Source organism: Fukomys damarensis, unplaced genomic scaffold (assembly GCF_012274545.1).
Source record: "Fukomys damarensis isolate Sample0158 unplaced genomic scaffold, DMR_v1.0_HiC HiC_scaffold_4, whole genome shotgun sequence".
NCBI classification, from domain to species: Eukaryota; Metazoa; Chordata; class Mammalia; order Rodentia; family Bathyergidae; genus Fukomys; species Fukomys damarensis.
The window spans coordinates 52,678,505-52,699,327 of record NW_022900916.1 but is presented as its reverse complement, the minus strand read 5'-3'; the positions used below and the strand labels follow the sequence as shown (position 1 = coordinate 52,699,327).

Here is a 20,823-nt window from a genome sequence, read left to right as displayed (position 1 = left end):
AAGATTATGATCTCATGATCCATCCATTTTCCTACAAATGACTCATAATTGTCCTTTTTTGTGGCTCAGTAGCACTCCATTGTGTGTAAATACCACATTTTCTTCAACCATTCACCTGTTGATGGGCATATAGGCCATTTCCATGATTTAGCTATTGTGAGTTGTGCTAGTATACACATGGCCATGCATATACTGTACATTGGTACCATGGTTCATAAACTTAATTTGTTCCACAACTCCGGAAGAAATAGCCACGTCACGTTCATGTGGGAAAGACGGCTATAGTGATGTTTGTCCTCTGATGCAGAGTTCACAAAGAAAAAAAAAAATTTTGCCAACTGCTTCTGCTTTTAAACCAAATTTTCTGCAAACAAAAGTATTTGTGAACCAAGTTACCACTATACTGCTGTGGTAGGATGACTTTAGTTCTTCTGGGAAGAAAGTCAGAAAAGGCATAGCTGGGTGAAATAGAATTTCTATTTTCAGATTGAGAAATCTCCATACTGATTTCCAAAATGGCTGTACTAAATTACTTGATCTGTCTCTCACTCTGTACCAAAAAAACAGTCTACACATGTAAATCTATGTTTGGTCACTTAATCTAGGTTAGCCCATTATTAGGCATAAGGTTAGAATGCAAATTCAAGAGTTTCTTTATCTGTTTCTTTCTTGTAAGAATCTTTTTGGTTTAAGTCTTGTACTCTGAGTAACTATTTTGAAGATAGCACAGTGCAGTAACTACTGTTCTCTTATTATTTATGAAATTTTAACGTTTCATAAAATACAAATTTCTTTAAAAAGAGAGGACCATTATATATGTATATACATGGTTCCACCATTTTGTCTCAATATGTCAGTTTAAAATGGAAAGCAAAAACTAAGAACCAAGATGTATCATGTAAAGGTACAAACTCCCAATGATAAATGTCATCATACCATATACCTAAAATTAATAAAATTAATGAATAAAAAAAAGGGAAGTACTTTACCAATGACCCCACTTGTAGAAGACCTGGGCTTTAGTTTTTGCTCCTTTTGAGGGAATCAGGTGTAGCTCAGGTTTAAAAACTATTTCCTCTCTAACAAATGTCCATAGAATATAGCACTGAATCTTCCTACGCCAGTAGGTATAGGATATTTTTCTATTCATTCAAGTCTCTTTTATAACCTTCAGTGGAGTTTTATAGTATTTCTTCATAAAAGTGTCATAAGTTTCTTTTAAAACTTGTTTCAAAGCATTTTATATTTCTGTTGTTCTTATGAATTAAATCACTCCCATTATATTTTCTAACTAATTGTGATTTCCAGGCTACTAATGTGAATATATTTACATGATTTCATTTGCCAGGTTAATAGTATTAAAATATATTTCTAGTATAAACACTATATGTTCTTATTTAATTTGTTGAACATATATTTTTTAATTCTTAAATTCCAGAGAATTTATATAGCTTTTATATTGGTTTAATTAAAATTTAAACTATACAAACAAAATCAACTTTTTATGACAGAGTTTACAACTTTTGTATAATTCTCCAAACATTACTATACAATTCTAAATTAGTCAGTTACTTTGTAGGTCTGAAATATAGAGATATACATTTCAGACTTTCTTTTCAATATCCATTACATATTTTTCTCCATTATAACTGAAAATGCCTTTACCAATTAACTTCATGCACAAAAGTATTACTAATAGACATTCATACAACATAACTAAATGACATGAACAATATTATGACTTTATTATTTCTACTTTTAACTTTACATAACTAGTACTTTTAAAACCCAAACAACAATATAAGAAATTAAATTACTATCTTATAATTTAAAGCAAGGTAAAATGCCTTCAGGGGCTAGATAAGAAGATGTGTGCAGAAGCTATGAATGTAACAAATAATAGCAATGATTCTAAAGGAAGGCACACTGCCATCTAAAGGGATACACTTAAACATTCCTGCCATATGAAACTAGTATACTAAAGTACTGCACAAGCCAGTTTATTTGGTCATTATTATGCCATACAGATCAAGGATTTCTTTTCTTTTTTTTTTTTTTTTTTACCAGGGATTGAACTCTGGACCTTGCACTTGTGAGGCAGGCGGCAGAACCACTGAGCTAAATCCTAGGCAGATAGAAGATTTTTTTTAAATATAATTATTAGAAAATAGCATCCCCATTTTAAAAAATCCTTGCACATTATTTATAAAATCAAGATAGCTGTTAAAAGTAAGAAGTAAAAATTAGAAGTTCAAGTGTATAAAATAATTTTTCCAAAGAGTTACTAGAAAAGAACCCTTCCAGGTCACACCTGCAGTGACCCACCTCTTCCAGCCAGACCCCATCTCCTAACAGCAAGCCAGCTGTGGCCTTCATTAGCCAGTCACCTTCCAAAAGCCCACCTACGTGTGCATGAGGCTCTTGGAGGACATCTGGATATAAACCATAAAACCTAGTTAATGAACTTTAAATTCCATTTAAAATGTTACTGGATATTGATGTTATTCAATAACTACCCAGTTAGACAACACTGATAGTAATACACTCACTGTTCAATACAATACTAAAAAGTATTCAGAGGTCTACTGATTACAATTCATAGACACCAGATGATTTGTTTCTATTTGCTTTTCATATTAAAACTTAGAAAACAGAATTTTATGCCATCATAATTTTTAAAAGCAGAAATACATAAAAAATCTTAAGTATTGGTCTGCGAACCACAGATTCAACTCAGAAGTAATTTCTGATTTTGGAGTACTCATTAGACTTTAAACAATTCATTCTAACAAGATCAACTCATTTGATTAAAACCCATCAGTATAGGTGTTTCTCTCCCTTTGTTTCTTCAAATTACTATCAACTTTTAAGATGTGAGTTAAATTTCAGAGGAGGCAGAAACTGAATATAATGTCCTTTGAATCTAAGTAGTTACTAGATATCAGTTTTCTATTGAGCTGGGCTTTCAAGTCATGATCAAAACACTCACCATTCCAGATCGTAAAAGTATTCAGAAACCAATTTCCCTACGCAACATAGAGATAACAATGTCAAATTTTCATTTATAAAATCTAGCATTTAAATAAGAAACATAATCCTTGTTGTATGTTTACAATTTTTTTCTATCATTCATCTTACATAAGCCAGTTAGAAAACATGCAGAAATCTAAAGCAAAGTCCAATTAGGAAACAGAATATTTAAATGTTATAAAACAATATATACATGCTCTTCAATATGAGAAACTTTATTTAAGAAACCAAAGAAAACTTTAAAAACTTTAGTTTAACAAATTCAATATCATTTTCCAAGGAACCTGACACTTTTAAAGTTGAGTGACTTCATAGTATTGTGCAAATGACTTAAAACTTAGGAGTTAGAATGATTTGATTCTACTTTAGACATTTACCTTCGGTGTACATATGAACAAGTTAATTAACCTTTAGTCTTGATTTCCTGAATCTATGAAAGGGGCAAAATTCATTTTGTGAGATTATTCTATGGATTGGAAATGCATAAAATGGAGCTAGGTTATACAGCTTAGTGGTATGGTGCTTGCCTAGCACATGTGAAGCCCTGTTTCTATCCCCAGTACATACACATATACACTCAGAAAGAAAAAGAGAGAAAGAAACAAAGACACATGGGGGGATATATCCTCCAATAAGTGGCAGCTTTAATTTGCAAAGAAGCATTTTGAAATTAAAATGAGATCAGGAAGAGCAAAAGAATAGAAATCTAAACTACAAATTGCTGTTTAGAAGATGTTGGTCTACAGCTGTGAAGGTCCTAGTAAAAGCATCTATCCTTAGATTAACCTCAAAAGATATAAAAATAAAAAAAAATTTTTAGGTTGCAACCACAGTGATATGGGAATTCAACTAAGGCAGTCCACTAACTCTTTATTTACAAAATAAACAGATTAGATTAAATAATCTATATGCTCATCTCTAACTCAAAGTATTTGAAAATAAGTGATTATGAGTGAAGGCTATGAAGGTAGATTGCCTGTGAAGAGCATGTTTCATATTTTTTCATCTATAAATGAGAACAGTATTGGTAGCTGTCTCAAAGTATTATGAGAATTCAGTAAACTGATACACACACAAATTATATATATATATATATATATATATATATATGGTACATCATATTAAATGGGAAGAAACCCTGATAATTTATAGTCATTAAAAATGTTTCAATTCAATTTTAAATGCTGGGAAACCAGAAGAAGAATAAATATACTCAGGCATGATTCAGTCAATGATGGACCACATTCACATACATGAACAAGTTACCAATAAGATGATCCCTTAAGATTATAGTGGAGCTGAAAAATGCCTATTGCCTAGTAATCCTATAGCACACTGCACTCTGGTGATGCTAGTACAGATCTACTGTGTTGCCAGTCCAAAAAGTATTCTGCACAGCAAAGAAAACAACCAACAGAGCTAAGAGACAACCTACAGAATTCCTCAGACAGAGGACTTATAACCAGAATACATAAAGAACTAAAAAATAATTGCAATGTGAAATAGGAAGAAAAGGGTTAAAGGTATAGGGAAAGTGGGAAGGGTAGGGGAAAGGGAATAAGGGAAAAGAAAAAAATATGAGAAAATGAAAAAATGGAAATAAAGTGTTTGTAAATGGGGAGGGGAGAAAGGGGTGAAGGGAGGGCAGGGACAAGGGGAAAAAATGAGAATCAAGACCTATTATGTAAAGGTACAAGATCCCAACGATGAATGTAACTGTACTGTATACCTAGAATGTACCAATAAACTCAATAAAAATAAATAAATAAATAAAATTGGACTTTCCAAGATAAAAGACCAATCAAAAATTGGGAAATGACAATGAATAGACACTTCTCAAAAGAAATATAAATGACTAATAAGTACATGAAAAAAACGTTCAGCATCTTTGGCCATTAAAGAAATGCAAATCGAAACAACACTGAGATTCCATCTTATTTCACTGAAAATGGCTATCATCAAGGACTCAAAAAACAAATGCTGGCAAGGTTGTGAGGAAAAAGGAACCTTTCTATATTGCTGGCAAGAATGTAAACTAGTACAACCCCTGTAGAAATCAGTATGGAGAGTCCTCAGAATACTAAAGATACAAATTCCATTTGACTCTACTATACCTCCTCTGATACCTTCCCAAAAAGAGTTAAAATCATATTTCAGTGACAAACGCATATACATGTTTAGCAGCACAACTCACAATAGCTAAATTATAGAAGTGGTCTATATGCCCAACAGATGAACTGATAAAATGTGGTATATATACACAATGGGTTACTACTTAGTGATGAAGAAGGCTAAATTAGGAAATTGGATAGATCTTGAGCCGTAATGCTCAGTGAAATAAATAAGACACAAGTTAAACATTTCATGGTTTCTTTTCAGAGAGAAATACAAAATATAAAGAGAAAAATCGAAGAGGTGAGCAAAAGGGAGGTAGATTTTGTAGAGATGGGAAGGGGATTTGGTGAAGGTAGAGATGAAAGGGTAGGAAGTAGGAGGAGGAGTAAAAATGATTTAATATGTAATGTGTGGCCAGGCATGGTGGTGTACACTTGTAAACCCAGCACTGGGAGGCTGAGGCAAGAAGACTGTAATGAGTTTGAGGTTAGCCCAGGTTACATAGTGAATTCAAGGACAGACTGAACTACACAGTAAGACCCTCAAAAAAACAAACAAGAACAAAAAACAAAAAATGCAATATGCAGAGTACTAATTTCCTCAGATGAATGTAATTATTAGGTATTTCAAACATATACTAATATTAAAAATTGAAGGACAGCAATACAATTATGAAATGTTATTGGTTTATGTACTATGCTATGCTTTTATCATTATTATCATCATTTTAATGTACTCTTTCTACTTTTTAAGCTTTTCTGTGAAACAGTATGCTATGTTAAGCCAATAGCAGTTTTACACACCTCATATTTACTGTGTTTCTCAACTGCTTCAAGAGGCCCCATCCAGTTACTGACTTATACAATCTTGGTTTGTATTTTACCTTGCTTGCACAACAAGAAACTTCCTTATAAGCCATTTCTCAAAATGTACCCTTTAAGAACTGTTATCACATATTTTATGAAGAAAACAATATTTAGACCATTGTTAATGATGTTTTAGGAGGGAAAATGGCATTTACTTTTGTACAACAGTTTGGATGTGCCCACTCAAAAGCGTGTGTGGGAACTCTACCCTCAGTGTAACTGTGTTAAGAGGTAAGACCTAATGGGAGGTGTTGGTTCACGAGGGGTCTCCCGCATGATTGGATTAACGATGATTATAAAAAGGCTTAAGAATATGAGGTGGATCTCTTATACTCACTTCTCTTCCCTTCTCTCCTTCTGCCATGAGATTTTATAGTAAAAAGGACCTCATCAAATGTCAGAACCTTGATATTAGACTTCCTAGCCTCCATAACTGTGATAAATTTCATTTATTTAGAAATTACCCAATTGTAGTGTTGTTATAGCAATGCAGAATGTATTAAGACATCCTATTTCATAACATCTAGCAAATATAAAACAAAATTGTAGTTAAAAGAGTTAGCAAGAAGAGTTAGCTTCTCATCTAGATAAAAATGGCTCACGTCTATAAGAAGAAACATGAAACAAAAGAAAAATTTTTAAATGAGCTTCTAGTTTAGCAGGACATTTGAAAACTTTCTACTCTCTATACTAAGTGAAATGATATGGCTGATCCTGCCATCTTGTAAGAAATAAACCTGTGCTGCTTCTGTGGATTTCATCCCTTTCTCAGATGTGAGGCTGATATTAAGGTACCTGTTACACTGCTGATTGCCACTCGTTCCCCTAAAAAGATAGCAACTGTGATTATGGTTTTCTCCTTTGGGTCAAAAGGGTTCCTACATAAAGCTGCATCAAATCCCAATGAATCTGCAAATGACGATGACTAGCAAGAAGGCATATAAAAATCCCATATAAAAGATTTCAGGAATAATTTCTAAATATAAAAGAGCAGCACAAGGCAGGTTTCCTTAGGTATCTGGATATTTCCCCCCTTTATCCTTCTGTGAATTAACCAGTCATCATAAAAGTCTATAGCTAATTAACAAAATTAGCAGCAAATGCTATATATACTGTATCTTTCTCATTGTCTTATCTAAAAGTTTAAAAAAGGAAAGCAAATAGCACATTCAATGAACAATAAAAACTGTAGGAAACAACAGATGTAATGTCACATTTTAAAGTTGGGATGAGATTATGAACAACACAACAGAAGTTAATAGTAAAATTCCAGCTTTTCTAATGTAAATGACTTAGAAGGAAACACAGTCATTCCGGACAGTAAAACTGACAGAAGACAAAGCTATTCATATGGAGTTAGGCAAAGATTTCTTAGCTATGACATCAAAAGATTCATAAAAGAAAAATAACTCATGAATTGGACTACCATCAGCTATGATGACATCAAAGGATTCATAAAAGAAAAATAAGTGATGAACTGGACTACCATTTCATCATTTCTGCCGATGGCTGACAAACTGATCTACTCTAAAGACTTCTGATTCATTTTTCTTGCCACATCTGGTCTGCTTCATCTAATGGATTACTGGAACATTTTCTCCCTTGGAATTCCACTGAAGTATATGTTAATGAGATAGTGAGAAAAAAAAAACACTTTAGCATTTTACTATTACTCTTATAGAAATGTAACAAATGAGCATAAATATATTCTTTAAAAGTTAATCAGTATCAACATCATTTAAAATATTACATAACAATTCAATTTAAAAATCAGTTAAATCCAACTTAACGAATTTGACAGAGCTCTTATAATTTAGATTAACGAATGTTATTTCATTAAAATGGTCTTGTCCTCACACAGCTCTTAATAACCTGTGTTTCAGTATATAATTTTCTGACTCCATCATTCAAAAGGATTAGAACTTGTGGAAATGCAACAGATGTTTTCTGAATTATGTTTCATATAAAGACCACACTAGATCTTTGCCAAAAGTTTGAGGTCACACATACAGATTAAAAATTGTGTGGATGGAGAGATGGGTATGGGAATAATGAAGGGTAGAGGCAAAAATTTCATGGTCAAGTAAATGTAAAAATGTTTCTCTTTCTGTGTATCTGAATGCTTTTTTCTTCTTTGAATATGTTCATTAACATCTCACAAAACAGAGCACAGTAGAGTTTGGGAAATCTTTCTACAATAGTTTAGTTAAATTTAAATTAAGTTTAAAAATCATAATGCTTGCAAGGCACAAATGCCAACCCTCAGACAGCAGTTACCACCTAGAAACTAATTGGGGAATGCAGACACAACTCAGATTCACATTAGTCTTAAACAGATAAATTAATAAGTCACTCAACAAGTGCACTGCTGACCAGAAGATTCTGCATTACCTTGAAGATCTTTAGAAATGCAGTCTAAAGCTCTTTCTCAAAATTACTGAATTCCAATATTCAGAATTTTATTAAGCTCCTTCACATCTTTAATGCATACATGAGAAGCACTGGTTAAGAACAAAGGCTGTTGCCTCACAGCCCAAGGACCCGAGTTCGATCCCCAGTACAAAAAAAGAACAAAGGCTGCTAAACTTTTTCTGTGAAGTACTAAATAGTTAATATTTTAAGCTTTGTAGGCAATATGGCCCCTGTTGAAACTACTAAACTCTACCACTTAATGAATCAGTTATTAAGAAGTTATAATGAAGACCTGTTCTTATCTGTAGTAACAGGACTTCAAATATACAGAGAAAATAAAAAGATGTATGACAGAGGAAACAGACAATTTAGCAATTATAAGGGAGATTTTAATACTGCTCCTCAGCATTGATAGAACTAGAAAGATACAGATACAAATATCAACCAACTTGACATAACTGAATTTATAATATATTCTGCTCAAAAACATTCTTTTCAAATGAAGATGGAATAAAACACATGCCAGTCCATAAAACAAGTCTTAATTTAGAAAACTAAAAATATGCATATTATGTACTTCAATAATATGGAATTAAATAAATATGGGAAATTACCAAATATTGTATTAGGATACCATATGACAGAATTATAAATAAACCATGGGTCAAAGAAGAAATTTTGAAAGAAATCAGAAAATATCTTAGGAGACTGCATGTTACTGACTTAAAGATAGACATACAAAGGGCCGGGGATTTAGCTCAGTGGTGCCGCTGCCTGCCTCACAAGTGCAAGGTCCTGAGTTTGACTCCCCATACAAAAAATGAAAGATATACATATAACAAAAGCACTCATGAATAAAGTTTTACATTTATATTTGATTTTGGACAAAGATATTAAAGCAATTCAATAAATGGGGCTGAAACAATTAGATATAGACACACAAAAAATTAGCATCCTTCACTCATCATAAAAAAGCTCAAAATGGATCATATGCCTAATTGTAAAAATTAAAAGAACACTTCTGGAGAAAATACAGGAGAAAAATATTTGACAGGGTTGAGCAAAGATTTCTTGGATAGGATATCAAAAGCACAGTCCATAAGAGTTGATAACTTGGACTTTAAAAAATTAAAAAGGTTTAGTCTTCAAAAAGTATTCTCAGAAATTAAAAAGCTAAGCCAGACGGGGAGAAAACATTTTTTAAAATCATTTATCTGATAAAGAACTTGTATCCAGAACACACATAAAGAACCCTTAAACCTCAAGACAAATACTCCAATTTTAAAATGATTTAAAAGACACAAAAACAAGATATGTAAATGACTAATATATACATTAAAAGATGTTCAAAACTAGTCATTAGTGACATGGAAAAGTAAAACTACAATGAGATACCACTGCCTATCAAAATTGAGGAACAGCAGACCAGTGAGGACTGTCCAACTGCACAGGAAGCTAGCTGCTCCCCCACCCTCCAGTGCCCTAGGCCTTCATCAGAGCAGACCGGTGAGGAATGCCCAGCTGTGGACTGCCCAGTTGTGCAGGGAGCTAGCTGCTTGCTCCCCCACCCTCCAGCACCCTGGACCTTCATCAGAGCAGAACAGTGAGGACTGCCTAGCCTCATGGGCACCTCTGCAGCATTAACCCAGCGTGCTCTCGGGCCTCCTGGTTGTGCCGGACCTGGATCCACACTTCAGAGGCACAGGTGGTCATAAAGGCCATTTTACTGAGCTCCGGAAGATAGAACAGAAGTGAATAACTGCAATAAAGGCACACCAGACCTTGGTAGTTGGTAAGTTGAAGGGAACAGCACCTTCCATCAGAACTTGGACTATCTTTAGGGAAGCTGGAACCTGCTGTAAAACCTTGCAAAGTTAAACCACACAGGAGGTCAGGGAGCTCAACCTGGACCTTGCAGCCAGAATTCAGCCTGAATCTCAGAGGTCTGCCATTGGCTAGCTGAGATTAAATGATTTAGGTCTGCTCATTGATGTCCACATTGTATTGTGACAACAGAGACATATCCTGAAAAAGGCCCTTCAAATTTTATTTTCTTTCTTTTCCTCTTATTTTTAATTTTTATTTTTAAAACTTTATTTTTTTCCATTCTTCAAATTCTTCCTTTTTTCTTTCTTTTTCCCACTGGGTCTCTTACCCCCCACATTGTTCATCTACCTTTTTGTTCCTGTTCCTGCCATAATTTAGATTTCTTTCTTTTTCTTTTCTTCTCTTTTTCTTTCTCACTTATTATTAATTTCAAAGGAAAGTGAGTACAATTCTCTATTACTGTTAAGTTGTTCTATTCTTGTCTTTGTTCTTGAACTGTCTTTCCCTCTTGTCTTCAACAGTTTCCTTGGGTTTGCATGATCATCCTGTGTCCACTGGCTTCACTTGAAACCTTCTCTTATCCTTCTACCTATTTCTCTCCTCCCAACTCCTTCTAAGTCCCCATCCTGAAGGGTAAAGTTGCTATACTGAAGAGCTTATTCACTATAAACATATTTTAGGCTGGTCCTCAATTTTGATTTAATTCACATAGTTCCACGTGATAGATTTATAACTAGCAAAAGCTGTCAATTTCTAAGCTGTGCTTGATGCTATTATATTGCTGATTGTATCACTTGGGCTAAGGTGTCATGATTGATCTAATCAGTTGTCCATCCTGGTATAATGAAAATGAGACTGCCTCAGTTATTAGAGACTCAAAAACCTAAAGACCAGTTATATCTGGAAGATCAAAGTATGAACCCAGAAATTAAACCAAGAACAGCACAAAAAAAAAGAGAGAGAGAGAGACAGAGAGAGAAAACTCTTAAGCAAGGCACAAATACAGACTTCCAGTTCACCAACTGCAAATTCTAGGGGAAAAGAGGTGGGAAAGTCTGACAATCAACTACCAGGACACCCTGAACTCATAGCACAGGAAGTAGCAAAATAGATCAATCAGGTTCTAGAAAAAATTCCAAACAGAAATAATTTCCCAGATAACTACAGAGATGGTAAGCACAACAAAAGACATGATTAGAGACTCTAGAACAGAAACAGACAAAAAAATAGATGAGTTCAGGACCATGATAGAAGCCATGAATGCCCAACAAAGGAAAGAAATGGAAACCATGAATGCCCATCAAAGGAAAGAAACACAATCTATAAAACAGATTCAAACAGATATCCAGGAGATTTAAAATGCTATAAAAAACATTCACAGCAGAATGAATGTGAAGATAAAATTTCAGATATAGAAAATAGCACTGTAGTCAATGACCATGAAAAAAGAGACCTCCTAAAAGCAGCAAGGGACATGAGAGATCAGTCCAACAACTCCTAGATGATGCAAAGAAGAATAAGACTGATAGAAATCTATGAAGTAGCAGGAGAAAGTACAACTGACTTAAAAAAAAGTTCACAGAATTAATGACAGAAAACTTCCCAAAGTGAAAGAATTTCACATACAGATAAGTGAGTCATATAGGACTCCAACAAGCCATGATCAAAAAAAAAAAAAAAAAAATTTACACCTAGACATATAATAGTCAAGATCCCAGAAACCCAACAGAAGAACAAGATACTGTAAGCAATTAGAGAAAAGAAACAAATCACTTGCAAAGGAAAGCCCATTAGAGTCACAGCAGACTTCTCAACAGAAACCCTCAGGTCAAGGGAAGCCTGGAGTGAGATATTTCAAACCTAAAAGAAAATAAACTCCAACCTAGATTGATGTATCTTCAAAACTCCCTTTTAAAATGGATGGGGAAATAAGATACTGACAGAGAATACCTGAGAAAGTTCATGAATACCAAGCTAGCACTCCAAACAATTCTAAACAATAACCTTAAAAAAGACAATGAAAGTCACAACACTATGAGGCCCAATAAATCAAATCAATTAGGCAAGGCAAGAAACGAAAGGGAGATGAAGAAAAATTAAAAAGAGCCAACAACAGGACAATGACATCACAATGATAAGTGAACGCATATCAATAAATGTAATTAAATGCCATCTATGAAAAACCAACAGCCAACATCATATTAAATGGCCCAAAACAAAAAGAGAAGACCTAGAATAGCAAAAGCAATTCTAGGCAACACAGACATGACAGGGGATATCACAATCTCCAACTTGAAAATATACCACAAAGCTACTGTGATTAAAAAAAAAAAAAACAGGATGGTACTGGCAAAGAAAAAGACCCAAGGATGGGGGAATAGATTGGAAGATACAGAAACAACTCCAGATGTACTCAGCTACCTCATCTTAGACAAAGGAGCCAACCATCCTCAGCGGAGGAAAAATAGCCCCTTTAATAAATGGTGTTGGGAAAACTGGATTTTAACCTGCCAAAGATTAACACTAGATCCTTATCTTTCACGATGCACTAAACTAAATATCTAAATATTAAAAAAGAAACACTAAACTAAACTTGCTGGAAGATAAGTTAGGCAGACTCTTGAAGACAATGGCATAGGAAAAACTATGAACAAATCCTCAGTAGCATGGGAACTAACACAAAGAATCAAGAGCTGGGATATCACCTTATTAAAAAGCTTCTGCACTGCAAGAGAAACCACCAACAGAGCTAAGAGACAACATATAATGTGGGAAAAAAAATTTTACCAGCTGCTCCTCAAAGGACTATTATCTAGAATATATAAAGAAATAAAAAAAATCAGGTGCCCCCCAAATCTAAAGACCCAATTCAAAAATGGGCATCTGAAATGAACAGACATTTCTCAGACAAAGTAAAAGCAGCAAATAAAAATATGAAAAAAATGTTCAATATCACTGGTCATTTGAGAGATGCCGATGAAAACACTGAGATTCCACCTCACCCCACAAAAAATGGCTGCTATCAAGAAATCACACAATAACAAATGTTGGCAGGGTTGTGGGGAGAAAGGAACCCTTCTCCATTGTTGGTAGAAGTGCAGACTGGTGCAACCACCATGGAAATCAACATGGAGTACCTCAAAAAACTAGGATTTAACCCAACCATCCCTCTGCTGGGTATCTTTCCAGAAGTATTAAAAGAATCACACCACAGGGATATATGTGCACCCATGTTTACAGAAGCACATTTTGTAATAGTTAAAACTTGGAAACAGTCCAATTGACCATCAACTGAAAAATGGATAAAGATGTGGTTTTTCTATAAAATGGAGTACTACTCAGCCATAAAGAATGAGAAACTAGAATCGTTCATGGGAAAAATGGATACATATTGAGGCGATACTCTTAAGTGATATAAATAGGACACACATGTGCAAATACTGAATTGTTTCTCTGGTGTGAAAAACTAAAAGTAAATAAAATCCAAATTGTACAACTGATGTGAATTAGGAAAAAAAGGGCTAAAGGTGTAGGGGAAGTGGGAAGGGTAGGGGAAAGGAAATAAAGGAAAAGAAAAAATATGAGAAAAGGAAAATACGTAAACAAAGTCTTTGGAAATAGAGGAGGCTGGAGGGGGCCAATGGAGAGCAGGGGTATGGGAAAAAAATGAGAACCAAGGTCTGTCATGTAAAGGTACAAGATTCCAATGATGAATTTAACTGTACTGTATACCTAAAAAGTACCAATAAACTCAACGAAAAAAATTAAAAAATAAATTGAGGGAGATTCCCAAGCACCTTAACTTTAGTAAAGAGTAGAATGGAAGGTGAGAATCTGGAAATTGATTCTCTTAAAATTCTTTTCTGACCTACTCCTTGGAAAGCTTCTGCTTACTTCCAGTGGAACACTGGTATACAAAAAAAAAAAAAAAAAAAAAAAAAAAAAAAAAAAAAAAAAAAAAAGGAATTTGGCCAAAGAAAGTATTTAGTTAACAGGATTTGTATCATTTGGAAAGGTATAATGCATGAGTGAGACTGACTCGGAAAAGAAAAAGTATTCAAGGCTGAGAGAGGAGGTAACAGAGAAAAAGAGACAGAAAAATTCTTGCTGGAGTTTGTGACATCAAATTTCTGATAGTCCCTAGCATTGGCAACTAGAACCAAGTGAAAAAGATATCTTCAGGCAACAGCCAAGATACTTACATCATTGGTATACTCTCATACAGGTTCCCTTCCCTAGTCCACAATGACTAGAAAGCACTATGCCCAGGCAAGTTTGCATACCTCCTTTTAACATCATGTCTATAAATCACACCACAACAAACTGCTGCAAAGCAGAAAACTGTACTAAGCAGAGTTGAAATTCTATTATGACCCGCACCCCATCCTCAAATTACAGCATTTGTCACACTGTAATCACAGCTGTTTGTTTATGTGCCAGTCTCTTCCCTCTCCCATTATAGACTATGCTTAGGCCTTGTTTCAGGACAGAAACATCTTGAGATTTTCAGCATATAGTATAGTGTAGGGCAATTAGTGCACAGTTAATAATGATCCAAGAAAAGAAGACCGAGTTGTTTATTACTATAGATACAAACTCCAACTGGACAGTTTGAATATCTGTCCACAGGGACATATTCAGAAAATACTTTAGATAGCCAGTGTACCTGTATCATGTTTTATTTCATAGAAGATTCTCTCTATAAGAATCTGGTAGAGTATTAAACATCTAATCCCCTTTTATATAAAATCCTCAGAGAAATGGCTACAAAACAGAAATGTACTATAGTTGAGACCAGGGACTAGAGAAAAGAGGTTAACTGGCTCTGTCTAGTACCAGTGACTCTGGATATGCATCTTCTCTGGCTTTTAGTTTCCTTCTGGGTAAAATAAAAGGCTTAAAATATAATCTTCAAAATTCAAATGCTAGAATTCTAAGGAATTTTATGACTGTTTCACTAATGAGCAACCAGGAAGTGGAAAGCATGTCACATACTGAGTATTCCTAACATTTTGGTAACTCTTTGCTAGAGAGCAAACTAAATCACCCTGTCAAAATAAATTCAGTGGTTCAATTCCATGAACAAATTTAAATAAACACTGAAAAAGAATCTTCTGTGAAACTAGGAACTTGATCTTACCATCATAATTTCAACTCCAGAAGCTAGCATTTTATCACATATTATAAACACTGAATAATTGAAAAGATAGGCTTACCTGCCAGGAAACTGCTCCCAAAATCGCTGTTGCAACAAGGCTAAAAAAAACTAATTGCTCTGAAATTAAACAAAAATGACGCATACCTTTGGATGCCATGATTCTATCAAGGCTATTGTTATCTGCCCTGTGGGCAAAATATACTTTATGGCAGTCATTTAATTTGGTATGGAATCCCCAAAGAGTTAAAAGAAAAATAATATGGCAAATCATCCAGAAAATTCCAAAAATGGAAAAGCCTGGTATTACAAAATACCAGAGATGAGTATCTCTAAGTTTAAATGCTGACAAAATAAAAAATGTAAGTTCAATCAGCCCACTGAAAACAACGGAAAGTCTTCTGCAAATTCTTCCACGGTACAAAAAGGGTTTCCATCTTTCTGTTACTGAAAGTCCACTAAAATAAATGTCAAGGAAAGGATCAGTTATTAGGCAAATAAAAAAACATGCAAAAGCAACTGGATTTTTCGGAGTTTCCAATGAGGAAAAAAATAACAATACTGCAAAAATAACCAAGTTTGGAATAGCAAGGAAAGACTTCATTCTCAGGTCAATAATCAGCATTGCCAAGGCTACAACAAGTAAAATGACACTCAGAGACTTCTCTACCAACATAGTTGTGCTGGCAATGGCAAATCCAACAAGTTCCAGAAATTCTACTGTGGTTAGTAAAGTGGGTCGATGACGGACATAACCAGAAATTCTCTCCACTAATGCACATAATATCCTTAATACTATGGAAGTGAGAAGCAAATATTTAGTTGATTCTTCTTTCACATCATTTTTAAAGGATGAATTATCAAGAAAACATAGAAGGCCAAGCAAGAATCCAAACCAAAGATTGGAGAGACTTAAACTTGCTGCTTCCATTGAAAAATAATAGTAGAGTATACTGGCAATTCCAAGAACAAAAAGACCAAGAATAAAAATGACCAAAATTAAGGAATTTGCTGTTTTTTCCCATCTTACATAAAGACCTAAACAAATAGCTACCAGTAAATTTATTCTGGCTAAATAGCCAAGGTATCGCACCGAAGAATGCATGTTTACTTCTCTATTTACTTCTTCCAGTCTTGTCATTGCTAGATAGAGACAATGACTAAAGCAATATCGCAGTGATTTACACATGTAATCTAGCAATTCAGGCTTTCTCCTCACGTTACAAAAATTAACTTCTTGTATTTCATCCAACAAATCCAATGTATAGGTAACTCCTATTCCAATATTTTCTCAGGTAGAAATTTTGTTTACAGTGATCTAAAAAGAAGAAAAAAAAATCCAGTGTTAACTTTACTTAACATTTCATGCTGTCTTTTAAAATACAAAATATTTAAGTGAAAAATAAAGGTTCTTCTGAAATCATTTAAAATCTGATTTGCATTTATCTTAATGTAACTGTTTCTAGCATAAAAATTCTATAGTTTATTCAAAGGAAAATGGTTGTACTTTCTACTCATCTTACTAAAACTGCATGACTAAATCACCATCAATGGGATCATCCTTCCAGAGATAAACAAGTTTGATTAATCCATTCTTATTCCAGTGTTCCGCTGAGGTTAGATTATAGCCATGGTTTTGGCACATAGGAAGATCACTAAACTCTTAAACAGAATGAACTACTTCATCATTACTTCTAGCAACAACCCTTACACCCCACACCTAAATCCTCTACATCTTTATACAAGGTAGCTCTAAAAATGCTGTAAAATCTAAGATTTTAAATTGCTTAACTAATAAACTTACTTAGAAGTGAAATTTAAGTTAATCCCTAAAAATAGCTATAAATTCTCCTTAACTTTTACCTCTAAATTATTCTGATAATGAAAACTTGTTTTCCAAATCTAAATATAACTGTAGCAAGTCAAAATTTTAAAAACTGAAATGATGATCAACAGTCACTGTTAAGTAAATGAAAGTATTTTTCTATTCTATTTTTTTAAAGGTATTACAAAGATTATTTGTTAGAAGACCCAAAAATTATTTCAAATATAAAGGCCCCCACAAATTGCAGCTAAAATGTGACAGTGGTAAAAAAAATGCTTCAACCATTAACTAGATAATTACTCAAAATTTTCTAGTATACAGCTTCCAAAGAATTTTATCCTTGCAGTGGCTTATGGTCATACAATATTGAAGCAGAATTCAAATATTCGAAGAGTAGTTTGTGGTCTGGGGATGTAGTTCAATGAATGGTAGAGTGCTTACCTAACAGGTGCTCTAGCACAGCACAAACAAAAAATAAACAACACTAGTTTATCATCAGTTTATAGTTTCTTAACAGCAGTACAAAGACTCATTAGGTACATGAGATAACCTGGAATTAACTTATTAAGTACCAATTTGGTTGAAGAAGAATATTACTGAAAAAAAACCCTCAGTTTCTCTGGGAGGTTCCAAGCATTATTAGTGATTCTACTTAGTAATAAGAATTACAACTAGTTTCCTTCAACTACATTTTCAATCATTTCTTAAAATAAGACACAATACTGATGAGAATTACTCTGTAGTAATTTTGGTTTATCTTTTTGAGTGTGAGAAACTAAAAAATCTGGAACACCCTGAATTGTGGTGGTTTTTTTTAATATGAAAATCTTGTGTGTTCCAGAGTCACTCACCAAATAGGTTAAGATACACATCATCAAAAGGCTGAGATAAACACTACTGGAGAAAAATCATTACACTCTAAATTCATGAGACATCCTTCTATGTTTCCCTGATCAACATCTTTCTCTGTATTCAAGTCTCGCTTCCTTCTCCTAACATTTCTGATACCTACTTCCCATAACATTTTTAACACAAGTTTGCCTCCATCAGAGTCATCAGACGGAAACTCACCTGTGTTCCCAATACCACAAAATTACTTTTAACTACATCTCTGTATAAATGGAAAGATGACTGTACCTTTCTTAAGGCTAAATCATTCATCCATACTATGTACCTCTCCCTCTCTTTCTCTTTCAGAATATCACTCTCCTCCTTTTGCAAACTTTCACTTAAATACCTATAAGCCTATTTTTAAAGTAATACAAGGACAAAAAGAGTCTCAAAAATCAAAAACAGTCCTTGTTCCTCCCCATGTCTTCTTCCAAGTCCAATCACCTTTCCCCCTTCTTGAGTGCCAGTATCATTTCTCATCCATTCACTTTTCAAGATACTGAATAGTTCCTACCACACAACTGTTCTACCAAATTCTGAAATGACCTATAGATTCCTAAATACAGAGGAATTTTTTTAACTCAGTGTCCTGTGCATACTTTAAACAACCTTTAACACTGATAAGTACACTCATCTGAAACTTCCTCTTCCTTTGAGTTCCATAGATCAAGTCTCTAGATTTCTTTCCTAAGTCATGGGTGTCTCTTTAAAAGCACTCCATTAACTCAACCTTTGACTACTCAACCCCAAACCTAGGCTCTTCTCTTACTACACACTTTCTTTGAGTAATCTCAATTATTTCCAAATCTTCAATTATATAACACATCCATATCATAGAATATATGCAGCCACCTTCATATGGACCAATACAAGTAATTATTTTTAAATGGCTAATTTACAAAATTCTTCTTCAAAAGACAAATAGCCTGAATTAGAAAAAAAAAAAAAAAAAAGTCTCATGGTACTACCCCCTTGGTCTGCCAGCACCAACAATTTAAAGGAAAATTACACCTATGCAGATAAAAACAAAGCACAGTTCTGGGATTTTTTTTCTATTAAAAAAATTGATAGGGACTAGTTTTGATCAGTTGTATAGATACCAATGTCAATGTATGGGAAACTTTTCCTAAAATTTGTTCAGATGTTATTTTGATCCATCTTCTGTGGCATTTGGTGCGATAAACCTTTAGAATTTATCTTGGGGAAAAAAAGCACAGAAAGCCAATCAGTACATAGGAAAGTTAATTAATCACTACTACAATTTAATTATTTTATAAAACTTCTTTGGCTAGATATGTGGTAGCCCTGGTTTGAGTCCTTCCAACACAAAGACAAACAAACCCATATATTACTCTTTTCTTCTTCACTATCTCCCATTTAACCCTCAACAGGTCCTATCTATATTCTTCCTAACTATCTTAGATATTTCTTTTCATTCCTGTCACCATTCCAGTTTTGCCCACCATCATCTCATGCTTGAATGCCCCTCTTTATGCACTCCAGCTCTCCTGAAAGAAGTGCTCGATTTAAAACCAAAACGTATCAAATCACTTAGCTATACCAAACTCTCCAGAGGCTTCCCATAAGCTTTAGCAACAAAGTCTAAACTCCTTACAAGGCCTTATTAAGCACTCTTACACTGGACCAGAATAACTCTCCCGTACAGTCAATTATAACTCTTTCTCTGAAACTTTATTTTCCAGACATACTGACATTTCAATGCTGCACCGCAAAAATATTATTCCCTAAGAACATTGCTTTCTCTCCTCCTGTACATACTTGTCCTTACACCTGGCTTACCCTTACTCTTCAGGTCTTTGCTTAAATCATTTTAAGACCATCACCCGTGACCCCCCAATATGATTCTTATACTTTTTCTATAATAAAAAAAAGTATTCATCATCGGTTTGACTTCAATAATGTATGCCCTCTGTCTAGTAGGTCTGGCATCAAGCTGTTACTCAACAACTTGTTGAAATAATAAAGTCTAAAATGAAATAACTATAACAGTAATGGTAATCAGTTATCGAACACTTAATAAAGCACAAAGAAAATAATGTCTAATATCCCACTGCTGTTAAGTAATAATACAGCGAAAGGACATTCCATGAATTTTTGGATTGTTTCTCTTCTGACCTCACTCCAGCTTTTCACTTAATTCACTCATTTTCCTCCAAACTAGTAAATTCTCTCTTCCTGTCCTATTTCTGGGGAATGGCTTCAAGACACTATCACTTGTATCACCTTTCACTTGGAAACTTTCCATCTAGAAGTGTCAAAAGCATAAAAGAACCAGACTGAGAAGCCAGTGTGGAGGAATGTCAATCTTTCGGTTCTCTAAATTCAGGATAGCACTTGACTCATCTCATCAGAGAATGGCACTTCGAATATTAAATTCTTTGGTGACGAGCAGCAGTTCCTATTCAGCCTCCTAGTAGGAGGTGGGGAGGTCGGAGCAGGAGCCAGGCTTTGCTCCCCACCGCTTAACAACCGGAGAAGGCGACAGGCACGTCTCGCCCAGTTGAAGCGGGAGCCGTGAGGTAAAAGATACCACACCCGCGGCCCGCCACCCTCACCAGCTCCAAGGGTTGATATCCTTACCCCCGCCCCGGGATGCCGGCGGGCGGAGCTTGCGGCCAGGACCTCGCGGGGCCCTGGGCGGCGCTTGAATCGGAAAAGCCCTTAAGGCTCAAGGGAGTGCC

At 34.6% G+C, this 20,823-nt stretch overlaps 1 protein-coding gene across 1 annotated transcript in view; it reads right to left on the bottom strand.

The window, feature by feature from the left end:
• Tmem168 (transmembrane protein 168) overlaps positions 1 to 20,772 on the bottom strand; it is a 39,735-nt gene extending 18,963 nt beyond the window's left edge. Inside the window, exons 1-2 of the mRNA XM_010603659.2 lie at positions 20,723 to 20,772; positions 15,467 to 16,723 (exon numbers count right to left, since the gene is read on the bottom strand). Of these exons, the coding sequence (XP_010601961.1) occupies positions 15,467 to 16,594 (1,128 nt within the window). The 5' untranslated portion in view covers positions 16,595 to 16,723; positions 20,723 to 20,772. The remainder of the gene's footprint in view (positions 1 to 15,466; positions 16,724 to 20,722) is intronic.
• Positions 20,773 to 20,823: the final 51 nt, after the last annotated feature.